At 37.5% G+C, this 15,302-nt stretch overlaps 1 protein-coding gene across 8 annotated transcripts in view; it reads right to left on the bottom strand.

The window, feature by feature from the left end:
* LOC129778512 (uncharacterized) overlaps positions 1-12,117 on the bottom strand; it is a 113,917-nt gene extending 101,800 nt beyond the window's left edge. The window contains exons 1-2 of one of the 8 annotated variants that reach the window (XM_055785449.1): positions 12,069-12,117; positions 1,677-2,612 (exon numbers count right to left, since the gene is read on the bottom strand). In XM_055785449.1, coding sequence (XP_055641424.1) covers positions 1,677-2,388 — 712 coding nt within the window. In that variant the 5' untranslated portion in view covers positions 2,389-2,612; positions 12,069-12,117. Of the gene's footprint in view, positions 1-903; positions 1,655-1,676; positions 2,613-11,637; positions 11,778-11,802 lie in introns of those variants that run through there. The other 7 variants (XM_055785445.1, XM_055785447.1, XM_055785446.1 and 4 more) reach the window with 7 other exon arrangements.
* Positions 12,118-15,302: the final 3,185 nt, after the last annotated feature.

The following is a 15,302-nucleotide window of genomic DNA, read 5'->3' as shown; positions in this document are numbered from 1 at the left end:
TCTCAGTGCTCTAGAGAGCTGAGAGCGAGCAGCATTGAACCGGATACACGACCAGACAACATGCTCGATGTCGTGGTAGCCATCGCCACAATCACAAAGATTGTTTGCTGCGAGCCCAATGCGATAGTTGTCGGGTGAGAAACATATTTTTACATACAATTTGCGAATTTTGAAGAAGAAGCACCGTTATTTTTTCAACAGTAATTGATAAAAAAAATCATACACATTAGTGAATGTCTTATCCAATCTAACGATAATTATGCCAAGACAAGAGTAGTTGTGAAGCTGCCTATGTTCGTTAGGTTCTAGCTAACAACCAATGTTGTTCTTGATATCAGTTTTAATATCGTTGAACGAATAAGCGAAGGACTGGTTCACTTGCTAGAGTTGATAGAAAGAAACAAGTAGCACTCGCTGGGATCAGTTCACTACAGAATTCACATCAATTTCGGGGGGAAGTACTCACGGTACTCACACGAATATTTTATATATATGATTTGCATCACCTGGCGATATAATTTTTACGACCCACCACAAACAATGTTCCAAAGCAAACTATTTATAGCTCAATAACCTAAGTTTAAGAATGCACTGTAAGATAATGGCTTGTTATGCTATTTGGATAAATCAAATAAACTTAATCAAAAAAACGACGGATCAACCAATATTTCTGTAGGGACAGTTTTATAATTAAGTATTTTTATGTACATTTACGAACATCGATGCGAGAAAACCAGAAAATATCGAGTTTACCGTGTTAAAGTTGGAATATCTATCTGACTTGTTTCCCAACAGTTTACTATTGAAAATAGAAATTATTAAGAATCAATGGTTCCGGAGACCATCTGCCATTACTACAGTTACAAAAAGTCAATTCAAAAGCAATTGTTCTCTGAGTCTTACGTCAAGCTTCCGCTGTGCCTCTGGGCTCAGATCCTTCTACTTTTTTTTTAGTAATTTTCAGCCGGCGTATAATCTAATTCTCAGATGATATCAAGATGAAATGATCCACTACTATACACAGAACCGCTTCCATCATATACATCATTATGCCCGGACTGGCAACACTTCCCGGGAGACCCATTGCGTCGCGTGTTTAACAAGCGAATAGGAAAGGGAGCTCCTTCCGTTCACCAGCCTACTCGCCTTCTTTGTGACTTATTCGCGTTGCCTCGGCGCTTTCACTGCCACCCACCAAATCCGCGTCGCGTCTCATACGCGTTGCTCGGTGCGTAATGTACGGGTCATTTGGAAAGCGAGAGAGAGAGAGAGAGAGTGAGACGAGTCCTTGCGTTGCTGTTTGTGTTGTTATTTTTATCATTATTATTATTATTGGTTATAGTGTGCACACCAATAGCAAACACGGCCCGGGGAACTCGCGCGCGCGTTCCGTTTCGCTCGGATCTCAGTTTTTGGCTGAATGTAATTTTTAAAAGCGGAGGTTGTTTAACAAGATAAATTAAAAATTCTTGCACTATTTCTCCGTGCCGTGTGCTTGACCGGGGGGCTGTTTGTTAGAGTGGGTAAAACACTCCATTGCTGGCTGTGACAAATGAACTGACTGTTCCGGAAACTGGGTCGTGTTTTAGCGAAAATTAAACAATCTTCGTGGGAATGAAATTTGAGAATGCATTTTTTCTCCTGTCTGAAACATTTATACTACAAATGCAACTTACCGATACAGAACTCAATGTGGTGCAGTGGCAACTCCATGTAGTGATTCCGGACGAAGAAGATGTTTTCCAGTATGAAGGATAGGCGTAACAGGAAGATGCTGTCCACGTCCATTAGGTTGTGATTATCGTACGAGGCAAACAGCTGGTGCACGTTCTCCACGATGTCCCGACAGCGCTGCACGCTCTTAACTTGATCATTCCGCTGCTTGCTGCCACTGTTAATAAGCCAGTAGTCATGGTTGATAAGTATCTCGTTCAGATAGGCTTCCATGTGCTCCTTGAGGGGGACATTTTTAAGCTTGAGCTCTGCGTACGCTTTCGCAATAATCAGAATCTCATCCTCGTACTTGAGTCGTTTGATCGATATCAGAAACTCGAACAGTTGTAAATTGCCCCGTCGAATCAGCAGATAGTACGCCAGATGATTATCGATGTTCTCGGTCTCCCGCAGGACCATATGTTTCGCCAACTCATCGAGCTTTTTCTCCAGTGCCAACTCCGAGGCTGTCATGTACTTTTTGTTCAGCGCATTACAATCGGCACCGCGCGCTATCAGCAAATCGATCAATTGGCACCTGTTTTCTTTGGCGAAAATTGAGCGATGCAAAGCGGTGTTGAAGAATTTGTCATCTCGAGCGTTGACGTCGGCTCCGCCGTCCAACAGGGTGGCCACTTTCTCTAGGTCACCATTCTGGACCGCCTCGAACAGCATCGCTCAAGTTCGCTCCAAATGAGGGCTAGCGGGTGGCAAATGGTAGCGTATCATCTGTGTTTCTAGTGGGGTGGCAATTTTGATTGTCCCGTGGGTGGTTATGTTGCCGGAATGGATTTTGTAGCACTTCTCTTCAATGGCGACTATATTTACAGCCTAAATTAGACCAACTTGTTTAATAGGGTTTCACTGGACTGGAATTTGATGATTTCCATCTGTTGAGCCTTTTTTCACATTGAGTTAAAGGGCCTGGCCGGGTAAGGAAGTAAAAAGTGCCCCCAAACCAAATCACTAGCCGTATGGCAAATATTGTAAAGGATATTAAATAAGAAATTTTGGCGGTTTATTTGAACCCCTATCTGGTTTGACGTAGGATCTATAGTGAAAAACGTACTTTTCGTTAATTTCACGCCATCCTCAAAAGATCCGAGATAAAAATTTGAAAAAAATACTGAATGTGCATCTTACTACGATGTATCAAAAAAAATTATCAAAAAAAAATTTCATCAAAAATTTTAGTACTAAAAAAAATAATGAAATCTTGAAAAATTTTTTTTTGGGATTTAGAGATTCAGTACTACTCTAATTCATATTTTAATGTGTTTCTACGGCTTTTCTAGATATGTGTGATTTTTTTCAGATTTTTTTCAGTGTTGCGCGGTATCAAAAAATTTTTTTTTTATGTTTCCAAAGAGTGGTTAGGTAAGGGAGTAAAAAGTGCCCCCAAACCAAATCACTAGCTGTATGGCAAATATTGTAAAGGATGTTAAATAAGAAATTTTGGTGGTTTATTTGAACCCCTATGTGGTTTGACGTAGGATCTATAGTGAAAAACGTACTTTTTCGTTTATTTCACGCCATCCTCAATAGATCTGAGATAAAAATTTGAAAAAAATACTGAATGTACATCCTACCATGGTGTATCAAGAAAAATTATCAAAAAAAATTTCATCAAAAATTTTTGTACTAAAAAAATATTAAAATTTTGAAAATTTTTTTTTTGGATTTAGAGATTCAGTACTACTCTAATTCATATTCAAATGTACTCTTACGGCTTTTCTAGATTTATAAATATCTTCAAACTGTTTTTTTTTTCAAATATCTAATACTAAAAATAAAATGAAAAAAAATACACAGTACAAAAAAATGTTATAGATTTTCTGGCATTTCGAAATTTTGAAAAAAAAAATATAACTTTGAGACCCACTCCTGCTCAAATTTTTATTTAAATGCGTTCGTATGTGTCTTTTTTCTACATGTGGCGTAATTTTTCCTGAATTTTTAAGAGCATTGTGTGACACAAAATAATTTTCTTCATCGTCTGCATTATTATTTTTATTTTTTTGAAATCGATTATTTTATTGTATTCGTGGTTTTCAATTGAAAGATTAAAATAAAAAAACAAATCGAATTTGTGGTCTCAAAGTTATATTTTTTTTCAAAATTTCGAAATGCCAGAAAATCTATAACATTTTTTTGTACTGTGTATTTTTCTTTTTTATTATTTTATTTTTATTATTAGATATTTAAAAAAAAACAGCTTGACGATATTTATCAATCTAGAAAAGCCGTAAGAGCACATTTAAATATGAATTAGAGTAGTATTGAATCTCTAAATCCCAAAAAAAAATTTTCAAATTTTCATAATTTTTTTTTAATACTAAAATTTTTGATGAATTATTTTTTTGATAATTTTTCTTGATACACCGTGGTAAGATGCACATTCAGTATTTTTTTCAAATTTTTATCTCGGATCTATTGAGGATGGCGTGAAATGCACGAAAAAGTACGTTTGTCACTATAGATCCTACGTCAAACCACATAGGGGTTCAAATAAACCGCCAAAATTTCTTATTTAATATCCTTTACAATATTTGCCATACAGCTAGTGATTTGGTTTGGGGGCACTTTTTACTCCCTTACCTAACCACTCTTTGGAAACATAAAAAAAAAATTTTTTGATACCGCGCAACACTGAAAAAAATCTGAAAAAAATCACACATATCTAGAAAAGCCGTAGAAACACATTAAAATATGAATTAGAGTAGTACTGAATCTCTAAATCCCAAAAAAAAAATTTTCAAGATTTCATTATTTTTTTTAGTACTAAAATTTTTGATGAAATTTTTTTTTGATAATTTTTTTTGATACATCGTAGTAAGATGCACATTCAGTATTTTTTTCAAATTTTTATCTCGGATCTTTTGAGGATGGCGTGAAATTAACGAAAAGTACGTTTTTCACTATAGATCCTACGTCAAACCACATAGGGGTTCAAATAAACCACCAAAATTTCTTATTTAATATCCTTTACTATATTTGCCATACAGCTAGTGATTTGGTTTGGGGGCACTTTTTACTCCCTTACCCGGCCAGGCCCTTTGTTAACGACCCACATAGCGTGACATATTCCTATTTTGGATGTTCCCCAATGTTTCCAATACAAAAGTTTGCGATATATTCCATGTTATTTAGACTGAACTTTTTGAATGCATTCTTTCAATACCAATAAAACACTTTATTCAGGGATTCGCCTCTAATTGTACATCTAGCTAATTAGGCAGACCTGTAATTGGAGATGTAGATGCACATGTCAAAACTACATTTTTTCATAGCTTTATTTATTAAGTTGTGGGATGCATTGTCAAATGCTCCCTCAATATCAAGAAAAGCTGTAAGTGAGATTTCTTTAGCATCCATTCTCTATTTTTGAAATTAACGTGTGAAGCGCTGTTTCAGTTGATTTATTTGCTTGGTAGGCAAATTGAAATTTGTTCAATGGTCTCCATCGACGGCGCCAGTGGTTGTGTGGTTAGCGTAACAGCCTCACAATCCGATCGGCCTGGGTTCAATCCCAGCTGGCGTCGTTGGGATTTTCTGAGGCGAAAAATCTCTGGTTACGTCTTCCTTCGGAAGGGAAGTAAAAGAAGTTGGCCCGGCTCATGAGTTGTTGAGTCTGATAGGTAGGAACAGGTGGAGTCGCCTCCCTGATGTCGGTGATTGGCACTAAAGTGGCGGAAATATGCCGACGTAAAACAAGCGAAGATAAAAAAAAAAAAATGGTCTCCATTGATGATTTGATATGGAGATCAATGACCTTTTCCATCATTTTTGAGATGACATATGTTAGACTAATTGGTCTACACGCTTTGGAAGTCGTCCTGTCAAGTTTACCAGCCTTGGGAATAAATATAACCCGGAATTCTCGCCATTCACTAGGAATGTATCTTAGTACCATACTAGCTCTAAACATCTCCGTCAGAAGAGGGACAGTGATACCTTAGTTTTTAGTAACAGCACCGGATAAATCCCATTGGGTCCTGGAGATTAAAAGGGCTTCATAGAATCCACTGCCCACTCAACCCTTGATTTTCTATAGACCGCCCTAGCCATTTAATTAGCTCTATTCTCGTCTCTGATTGGACAAGATTGAGCTGTATTGAAGACCTGTGCGAGTCCGGAAGTCAATTGAATTGAGCCTGGGAAGTGTGTTTCCGTCATGATACTAAGTGATTCCTGGGAGTTGGAGAAGAGAACGATGTTGCTGTCAATGGTGATTGGTATCGTACAATGATTTCCGACTTTTTATTGGCCAAAATACACGAGCTAAATCTGGTTGACATATGGTTTCAAAAAGACGGTGCTACTTTACAAACATCACACGAAACAATGGATATATTGCGCAATGAATTTGTTGAGCAGTATGAAGCCACACAAAAAAATCACCATTCATCACTCATCAGTTCATCTCTTGTTTTAAGTTGGCCGTCTAGATCGTGAGATTTGACACCGTTGGACTATTTTTTGTGGGGGTATGTCAAATCTATCGTTTATGCCGATAAACCTGCAGCGATTCAAGCACTAGAAGATAACATCACACGTGTTATCGGTGAGGTAAAAGCCGATATTCTCAAAAATGTTTGCCTTAAAAGGAAAGTTAGCATGTCTATATTTCTGCATATTCTTAGACGGTCAAACGGCATTTAAAACCCTTAAAGCTTTCATGTACTCTTCGAAAATTTCCAGCGAATGCATTTACCTCTTACGACAACTAAGTCAGATATGATCGTTAACATTGTATTGGATTCCTGGCCATTGCGGCATAGAGGGAAATGAATAAGTAGATCAACTTGCAATATGCGACTCAAGCTCACCCTCCGCTGGTTCAGAACTATTCTGTAGATTTTTTGATTGTGTGCTGAAGAAATGGGAAGAACGGGAGGTGATGGCCAATTGAATGACTGTACAACTTAAGCAGTCAGTAAAAAAATTATCGCGCCGAGTATTGAAGTTACTCTACAATTGTTGAATCCTAATAAGAAAGACCTCAGCACTTCACAGGTCTTTTAACGGGAGCCGATCTGGCGTGGAGGTAACATCCATACTTCTCACGCTCAAGATCACGAGTTCAATTCTCACTCCCGACATTCTTCCAAAATGGAAGGTAAAAGTGACGAACCAGCCAGAAGCGTTGAAAGTCACTATAATACAGAAAAAAAAGGTCTTTTAACAGTACAGTGTCCGAGCAAAAAGCTTCTTCGAAACTCAGGTTTCGTACAAGATGATATTTGTGGCTTTTGCAATGCCGAGAGCGAAAATTATAAAAATTCATAAATATGCTATGAATTTTCACATCAAAGTCAAGATTGATCGGCGGTTGATGCATGTCGCCGGATAGCCATGAAAGCACTTTCGATGTTGTGCTCGCCCTGGCCAACCTCAGTCCGTGTTGAATTTAGGAGCGTGTTCGGAATTATTGGTATTATGATGACGATGTTAAGAAGAATTATAGAATTCCTCAGTTCATTCGCCTCTAGGTTTAAAAAAGGCCAATTTGGAAAAATAAACTAAAAACTCGGCCTTGAGGAAGGCCATTCAGAAAACCTTACTGCTTACAATCAATTTATTTTCGTGAATTCAAGCATTGTTTCCGGGTTAAAGTGGCTTCGAAGGAGAGCGTATTTCAAGCCGGTTGTGAATACAATATTTTTCAGCGATGAGAGCTGCGATCTTCGGTGGAAAATTGAAGGTGAAAATTCGTTCATCAGTGGTTGCTGTCGACCCCTCCACTACACATCCGATTTGGTTCGGATTTTCTGTTGCTGTTCTGATGGTGTTTGAAAGCGTTTGAAATGTACGGGATACTGAAAAATACTTATATTCAGCTGGTTCGGCGTTTCAGTGCCCCTCTAGCCGGCGAACAATCAACCAACAGTAGGGTAACACGGGGTGAGTTGGACATACGGGGTGATTTGGACCACCCCATTATCTCGAAAAGTACGGCTCAACTTGGATTTTTTATAATGTCATCTTCTTTCATTAATGAACCGTATGTAACTAACGTAAAAAAATTTTGGTAAAATTCGACAGGTGGAAGGAAATGGGAGCATCAACACAGCAAGCTTGTCAAAAAATGTGACTTTTCCGATCGTGGTTTTAAGGTTTTTCTCGCTGATTTACCAAACTTTTTGTGTATTGTGCAGTAAAGTTCTGTTCGCCTACAAAAGAGGAACAATTTGATGCAGCGAAACTATAATTTTTTTATAACAATAAATGAAATTAATTACGTTTTAATTTTTGCATGTTGTGTGGGGTGACATGGACACGTTTTTGTGGGGTCCTACAGATTTGAGGTTTTTCTTTGGTCTAATTGATTCCAGGTGCCGCTGAACTACAAAAAGAGGATTGGCAGACAACGTTGGAATAAGGAGGAGATTGAAAGAGCAACGCAGGCCATCAAGAACGTATTTTCTTTGACCAAGCATCGAAAGTGTTTGAAAATGCTCGAACAACAGTGAAAAAATCCATGCAGAATTCGAGATGGTCTCAATCCAATTTTTGTGGTCTGGAATATGGCCATAACACCTGGTATCGATCCCAGAACACTGTAACTGATTGTAACAATATTCCAAAATACTTTACATAAACATAGGTATGTTTTTTTCGATGAAACACACACTGGACCAAATCACCCCGCATTAAATTTTAATGTCCAAAAATCATCTCTTTTATTTTATGACATATTTGGTAGTTTAAAGCTTGATATAATGATTAAAAATTATTGATTGAGAGAAAACAAGTGTAGCTTAGTATACAATGTGACATATTTTATTTGGACCGTATTGGTTTGGGAGTATTAGGCGATATTTCTAAATTTGGTCCAAATTCCCACCTTTCCCCCTACATGTTAGTTCTGAGAGTTAATTTGAAAATCTGCTAAAATTGGTGTTTTATTGTTTCACGAAACGCTCGCCTTCCTCACTCAATGAAAGTATTCATTCTTTTAGTCAGTGGTACTAAAAGTTTGTATGAAGAGTTTCATTCTTGAATATGTTTGTTTCTCGCCGGTTATAATTTTGTAGTTCTACGTTGCGGTCGTATCTTGGACACCACCCTTCTATCTTTATCTTTTTTTTTGCGTCCCGCGACATACTCAGGTTTGTGGCCCCTCTGATAAAAAGATTGAGTACCGCTGATCTATGACGTAGTGGCCATCTATTGTTAACCTGAAATGAACTAGCCTCAAAAATAAAGAATTAAAAAAAAATCTATTGTTAACAAACAATAAAGAAAATTATGACTGTTCAATAACCTATGGAGAGTTCAGAGGTTTCCAACCTTTCACCATTGCTAGAGGGGCGCAGATAATGGTTCCTCTGCTTTCATTTAAATGACTTGCCACATCCAATGAGAAAGGAAATGACTTCCGGTATAAAGCAGCATATTCCTTCGTCAGTTCAAGGAAATATACTTAAGTTGTTTATCCAGGAATTCCAGGTGAGTGAATGATTTCGATTCTAGACCGAAATCTAGTTCGCTTCTTTGTAAGTCATACTACAGCACCTCTTGAACATGGAAAAATCCTTTGATGCCAGATTCTAATCATTGTCACAAATGATTTTGGATTGTCTAAGAAATGATTCAAATTGGAGCTAGTGAATACAGTTACCCGAAAAAACTTGTCGACAAGAGTATATTAATGAACCATATTTTGAATATCTTTGGCGTTTAAAGCACGCTATTTAACCCACTTTCTGAACATGTCGATCAAATGCGATCATTTTAATGATTATTATCAAAATTTCTCATGAAGGGCGTTACTGTGCGAGGTGCATCTTAAACGTCTTGAACATCAATAAGTAGAGACGAATGAACTCTCAGAGTTTAAAGTCTCTCTAATCCATTACCATTACCATTACCATCAATAATTTCTGAACAGAATCAATCAAACTAAAAAAATAATGAAAAACTGAAAAATGTAAAATGTAATGTAATTTCCAAATAGCTCATGTTGGAGGTACTCAATTTGGAAGAGAAGCTCTACCATCTAGATGAAACACATCGTAGTCGGTAAACGACTGAAAGAAGCGTACCACAGGTACTTCATGTATCTGCAGACATGAAATAGACTCCATTCTTGGGGTCCTAAGCTTCATGTCCAGTAACTCCTATCCCTATGTACCTCTCCGCGGTGCCGACTGAAGTATGAGTAACCAGTAACGCTGCAGGAGATGTGCTAGAAAGGTTCGATGGTGCGATCGTTTCAAGGTGGTTTTATCATCTACCAGAGCTGCGGCTACACACACGACCTGGGTACAGCTTTCATCGTGATGAGCGAAATGCAGAAACGTGTTATTGACTGGTGACCAATCAAAGAAATATAGAATATGCCGATTGAGGGTACGAGGCCACTTCTTGTTATACGGTACTGGCGCATCCCCTACTGTAATATAAACAATAGAAAGCTAAAAATTAAATGAACTATTGTTTGAATAACTTTAGGTTGGGTGGGGAGTTGGGAAAATCTATCTCTGTTTTAGAAAAACATTTTGTTGTTGCTGGAGAAATGGATAAAGTTTATAAAAAGTAAATTTTTGTAATGTATTGAATTTTTAACTATCTCGAAAATTGATGCTTTTAAGAAGTATATCGCTATGATCTTTATGCTTTGAAATGCCTTTAGAGTTATATAGGTCGGGCTCGATTATCCGGAGTATTGATTCATTTTCGAATCATAGAAAATTTAGAAAAAACCGGTAAACGTACAATAAATAATATTTGTACTGATTGAATTGTTTATTGCAGTGTAATGTTATGAAAATAAAAAAACGACTTTCGAATTTTTGGAAGGCACTTCCTGCAAAATTTTGATTCCCGCAAAAAGACATCGCTGGCAAAATTTCAGCTCAATCGGACTTTATTTACTTGTGTCGCACAGCGGTCAAAGTTTCAGTTTTTTGAAAACATGATCAAAATCACTCAAGGGATATCATCAAAAATCGACTCTCTGGGACTGGGACGACAAAAAATCGAGATAACAGGATAACAGTTTTATGCAAATTGGAGACGTTCAGCATCGAACATATTTTTTTCCAAAATTCACTCTAATTTCATGTACTCCCTTTTTGGGTGATTTTACGATTTTCGAAAAACTCAAACTTTTACGTCTTTGTGACGCTAGCAAATTAAGTCCGATTGAGCGTATTTGTATAGTGTATTTTTTTTCGCCAAACGAGTTTTATTAAATTTATTCTGCGATACTATCGCAACATATGAAGAGGTTGATTAAACATCTTGTGAGAATCCATAAAAACATCTTGGACTATCCAAACGGATTCAAAGGTGTATCACTTGATTTGTTTTCTTTGGAACAATCTCAACACTCCTACCCCAACTTTTCCTTTTTCTAATTACGTCCATGATTGTTCGAATGATCATATTATATATGATTATTGAATTAATATTTTCATTTGAATTTATGATTTTTAAAGCAGAAAGTACAACGTGGATAACCGGATTTCAACATATTAGATCCCACTCATACTAGCTACATTAATGTTTTATTAAATTATCATATTAGGTATGTATTGTATGTATGTATCAGTGTATTCATTTGAATTGAGAATTTTAAACTTTATAAATCTAGTGTATAAATCTAATTGTATGGAACAACCCCTATTCTAGCCCACTCCTCTACCTAGATACGTTCAATTTTGTTCAAATGATCATAGGTATAAAGTACATTAACAAATTATTCAAAATTTCTAATCTGAAAATAGAAAAAAAAACTAAAATACTCCGGATAATCGAGTCCGACCTGTATTGCAAAACGTATTCCGATGATAAATGCGTTTATACTTGAAAAAGTGGAAATTCGAAAAATGCACCAAATAGTTGACCTCAAAAAAATTTCTATCTGAAATTGAAATGTACTACAGCTAATTTGAGGTTAAACTTTTTAATGCTTACTGAGGGAAAATTCATCACGTGTTAATTATTACGAACATTTTACAAAGCAATTAAAATAGATGAAAAATTTCAATCATTAGTTTCTAAGAAGTCAGATCATCCACAAACGAAATTTCCCGCATCCAAAATAGGAATATGATGTTCGCGCCAACAATCGCTTCCCACCGTGGAACCCTCCTAAATTTTTGCATCCGAAACGTGTTTTATTGACAGTTTTCCACTGAATCACATTTTATAATTCTTCGGGTACTTTGCACTAATTGAATTTAAAGATCCACTTCTCAGCCACACGAAACATAAAACAACTTCCAACTCCATTTTAGTACTGCCGATCTTAGGTTTGGCACTTGGAAGCCGCACTTTTATTTTCTCAATTTTGGCGTGAAAATTATCTGTTTATTTTTTTTTATTAGATGATTGGAGATGGTTACTCGTTAATAACGGAAGCAAAACGAAACGTGCCATTCGCGTACAAAATCACGGGACTGAATGAATGGTTACAACCAACGTTCGCTTTGGGGATGCGTTGCAATCCGAGGGTTTCCACTGACTCTCTTTCTCCCGAATTGTGGCTCTCGCGTTTACGATTGACCACCACCACCACCATCGTTGGCGATTGGAGCCTATGTGGGAGTGAAACACACAGTCATGTGAAAGCACGTGCGTTTCTTAATTTGTTGGAGGCACAGAGAGTGCCGGTTTCCGAGTGAGAGCTATCGCGTATTCCATATGACGCCAGGAAGGTAAACAGTGCAATAATAACAACATGGGCTGTATACAAAATAAGTACCACTACTAGCACAGCGCACGTGGTTTGTCATTCGTGTGTGGTGGTGTTTCTTATTTACTCCACAGAATCACATTGTGATTGGAAATGCTTTTTTTCGATTCTGAATCGGATTGTATGTTTTTGGGTGGTTTTTCCCCTCCCCAGATTGGCACCGCGATTTGACGGACGATATTATATACAGTCTAGGAGGCAAATTGTGAATGAAATAGCTTAACGCAAGAACCGAAGATCATACGGACAGTTTTGTTGATAGTAAGTAACAAACGTGATATGCGATAATGTGGAGTTACACTTTTCAAATCTCATAAATCGCATGTAGTAAGGTTTGATATTAGGGGCAGTCTTGGCGATATGGTGTAACAGTTGCCACAACTGTTTTCATCATGTGATATTTTTGGATTATTTATTTACTTATTTATTATTGGTGTGCATATTTATTGAGTGTTGTTTATTTATAATTATTTATTTATTTATATATATATATATATATATATATATATATATATATATATATATATATATACATACATAGTTATTTATTTATTTATTGGTTAGGATAGTTAGTAATTATTCGAATATAAAAATTTAGATTCAAAAACTCACACTGAAACATTTACAGTGTACCTGTACTAAGTCACAACCGAAAGTAAACTAAAAGATACTTAAGAAAGTATACTTAAGAGCTTAGATTTCCCATCCCACCTCCCTGGAGCTGGGAAAAAGCTCAATCGCCAAAGTTGTTCGGCCAATGAGTGTCTGTTCGCGCAGCGCTTACTTTCGTGGCCTTGAGTTTGGGGAGGGGAATGAGAAGGTCGTATTCAAGGACGGTTAGTTGAAGCAAGATGCACACAAGGGGACGCTTTGGGGAAATTGTCTTCGGCTGAGCTTGAGCTCTGAATCGCGAGATACCCTGCGGTTTATCTGAGGACTACAATGTTCTTCGACCATTTTGCCAAGAACTGTCCGACATCGCGGAACCATTGTGTGTTTTGTTCGCGATCGCTAATTGTAAGTTCTTTTTATATAACGTGAAGACTTTGTGGTGATAAATTTGAATTGTTTCAGTGCCATCATTTGTTCCTAGTTAGCAAACAAACGCTCAATAAAATTTAACGAGCAAAAAAAAGCGACTACAACAGGTACATATATTGTATAATTTAGGGACATTTTTCTAACGGTGAACAAATTGCTAAAATAGGGAAATTCCTCTTGGCGAGACCCGACGAACCAAATCGCGTCGGAGAAAAGACTGCGCCGTTACCATCGAGCCTTCAACAGACCCGCTGGAAGCTATCAACCGGCGGAGAATCCGCCGCAAAGAAGCAGAAGGAGTCGGTGAGGAAATTTGTCTCCTCACCGCACTCCCCAGGTACCCTGTATTGTATAGTTTTGTCCATGTGCACATGTGATGTCCCCATAGTTTAAGCAAAAGTAAATGTACAAATAAATGTAGAAATATGTAAAACCATAGTCTACCCAAATGCAGAAAGTTTTCTAGTGTTGTCTAGGAGTAAAAGTCGCTATAATACATGTCCTGTGAACATTCAATTTATTTTTATTAAGGTTTCACGTTATCCGTGTTTCGTTGTTGATGTCTGGAGTTGTTTGTGGTCCTCCTTTGTTTCCCAGATGGCCGTGCCAGTCTGGTAATTTGTTAGAGTAACGTTGCCTGTGATGAGAAAACCCTGTAGTGGTTTTCCGTCGTATTCGGAGTGATTCTGGGTTGTTGGTGATTTTCTTGGAGCTTCCTGCGGGTGTCTTCTGTCAGCCTTCGCTGACTGGAATTCGTACAGCTCAATCGTCCCCCGATCCTTATAAAAGGACACAAATTAGGCCTGCGAGTCAGGCCTCTAGCTGGGCAACGAACGCGGCGATTGGTCCTCGAAAGAGGTGGCGCTTAAGCCAATCGCTTAAGAGAGGTCGGGTGGGAAAGCTAACTTCTTAGCCTTCTTCGAGCTGGCCGTAGGTTCAGGGTTGTCTTTTGAAACCCGGTCCGCTACAATGGAACCGTGAATAACTTTTGGTGAAATTGTTACAAACTATTCTCATTTACAATAAGGCTGTTTTTGACGTTGGACTACGTATAACCGGAATATATGGGGGATAGAATGAAAACCTAAACATAGAACAAACTGGAACAAAAAAGATTTCGAATGCTTATGACTCGAACATTTCTTAATAGATCGGAATAATGATTGCATCAATTGATAGGAAATATTTCTACGCATCTATCACAATGAACAATTTTTCATGAGATAAGCAATTAAATAATTGTGAAATGTCAAGTGTTATCTAAACACTCTAATTGCCACGTTCTAATTGGCCCAATTTACGGTTTCTCCAACACAGACTTCAAAACCAACGAGCCAGGGGTAATCGGTATTGCAAACACATGCAAGTTAGGGGCATTTTTGCTCACTCCGAAACACATATTTCTAAACCCAGGTGCCATGGGAAATTGGCTTTGCAAATACAGTAGAACACCGATTATCCGCAATTTTGGCTTTGAAAATGCTGTTTAATTAGATCCTTCCTGGAGTGCATTCAGCTTTTTGTGCAGATAGTCAGCAGAAAGCAGAAATTCCAGCTTGTTGACGGTCATTCTCGTCTGAAGATGACGGCAGTATCAAATTTTTTTCTTGGTCTACGTTCATTGATTCTTTTAACTATTGCTCCCCGAGGATACAAACAATGTTTCTTCTGATTGATCATCTGAAATATATGCTGGTTAAATTTTAGGATTTGATTCCGAAAACACCTATATTGCCGTTCTACACATAGTTGTCCCATGTTCCAAAATCAGCAACTGAGGAAAACGCATGTCTACCAGAAGCTTTAAGCATTTCGGTTTAGCAATACACTGGGTTTTTTTATA

This window comes from Toxorhynchites rutilus, chromosome 3, assembly GCF_029784135.1.
Source record: "Toxorhynchites rutilus septentrionalis strain SRP chromosome 3, ASM2978413v1, whole genome shotgun sequence".
In the NCBI taxonomy this organism is placed as follows: domain Eukaryota; kingdom Metazoa; phylum Arthropoda; class Insecta; order Diptera; family Culicidae; genus Toxorhynchites; species Toxorhynchites rutilus.
Note: the sequence above shows the minus strand (reverse complement) of the source record. Positions and strands in the feature narration are given on the sequence as shown.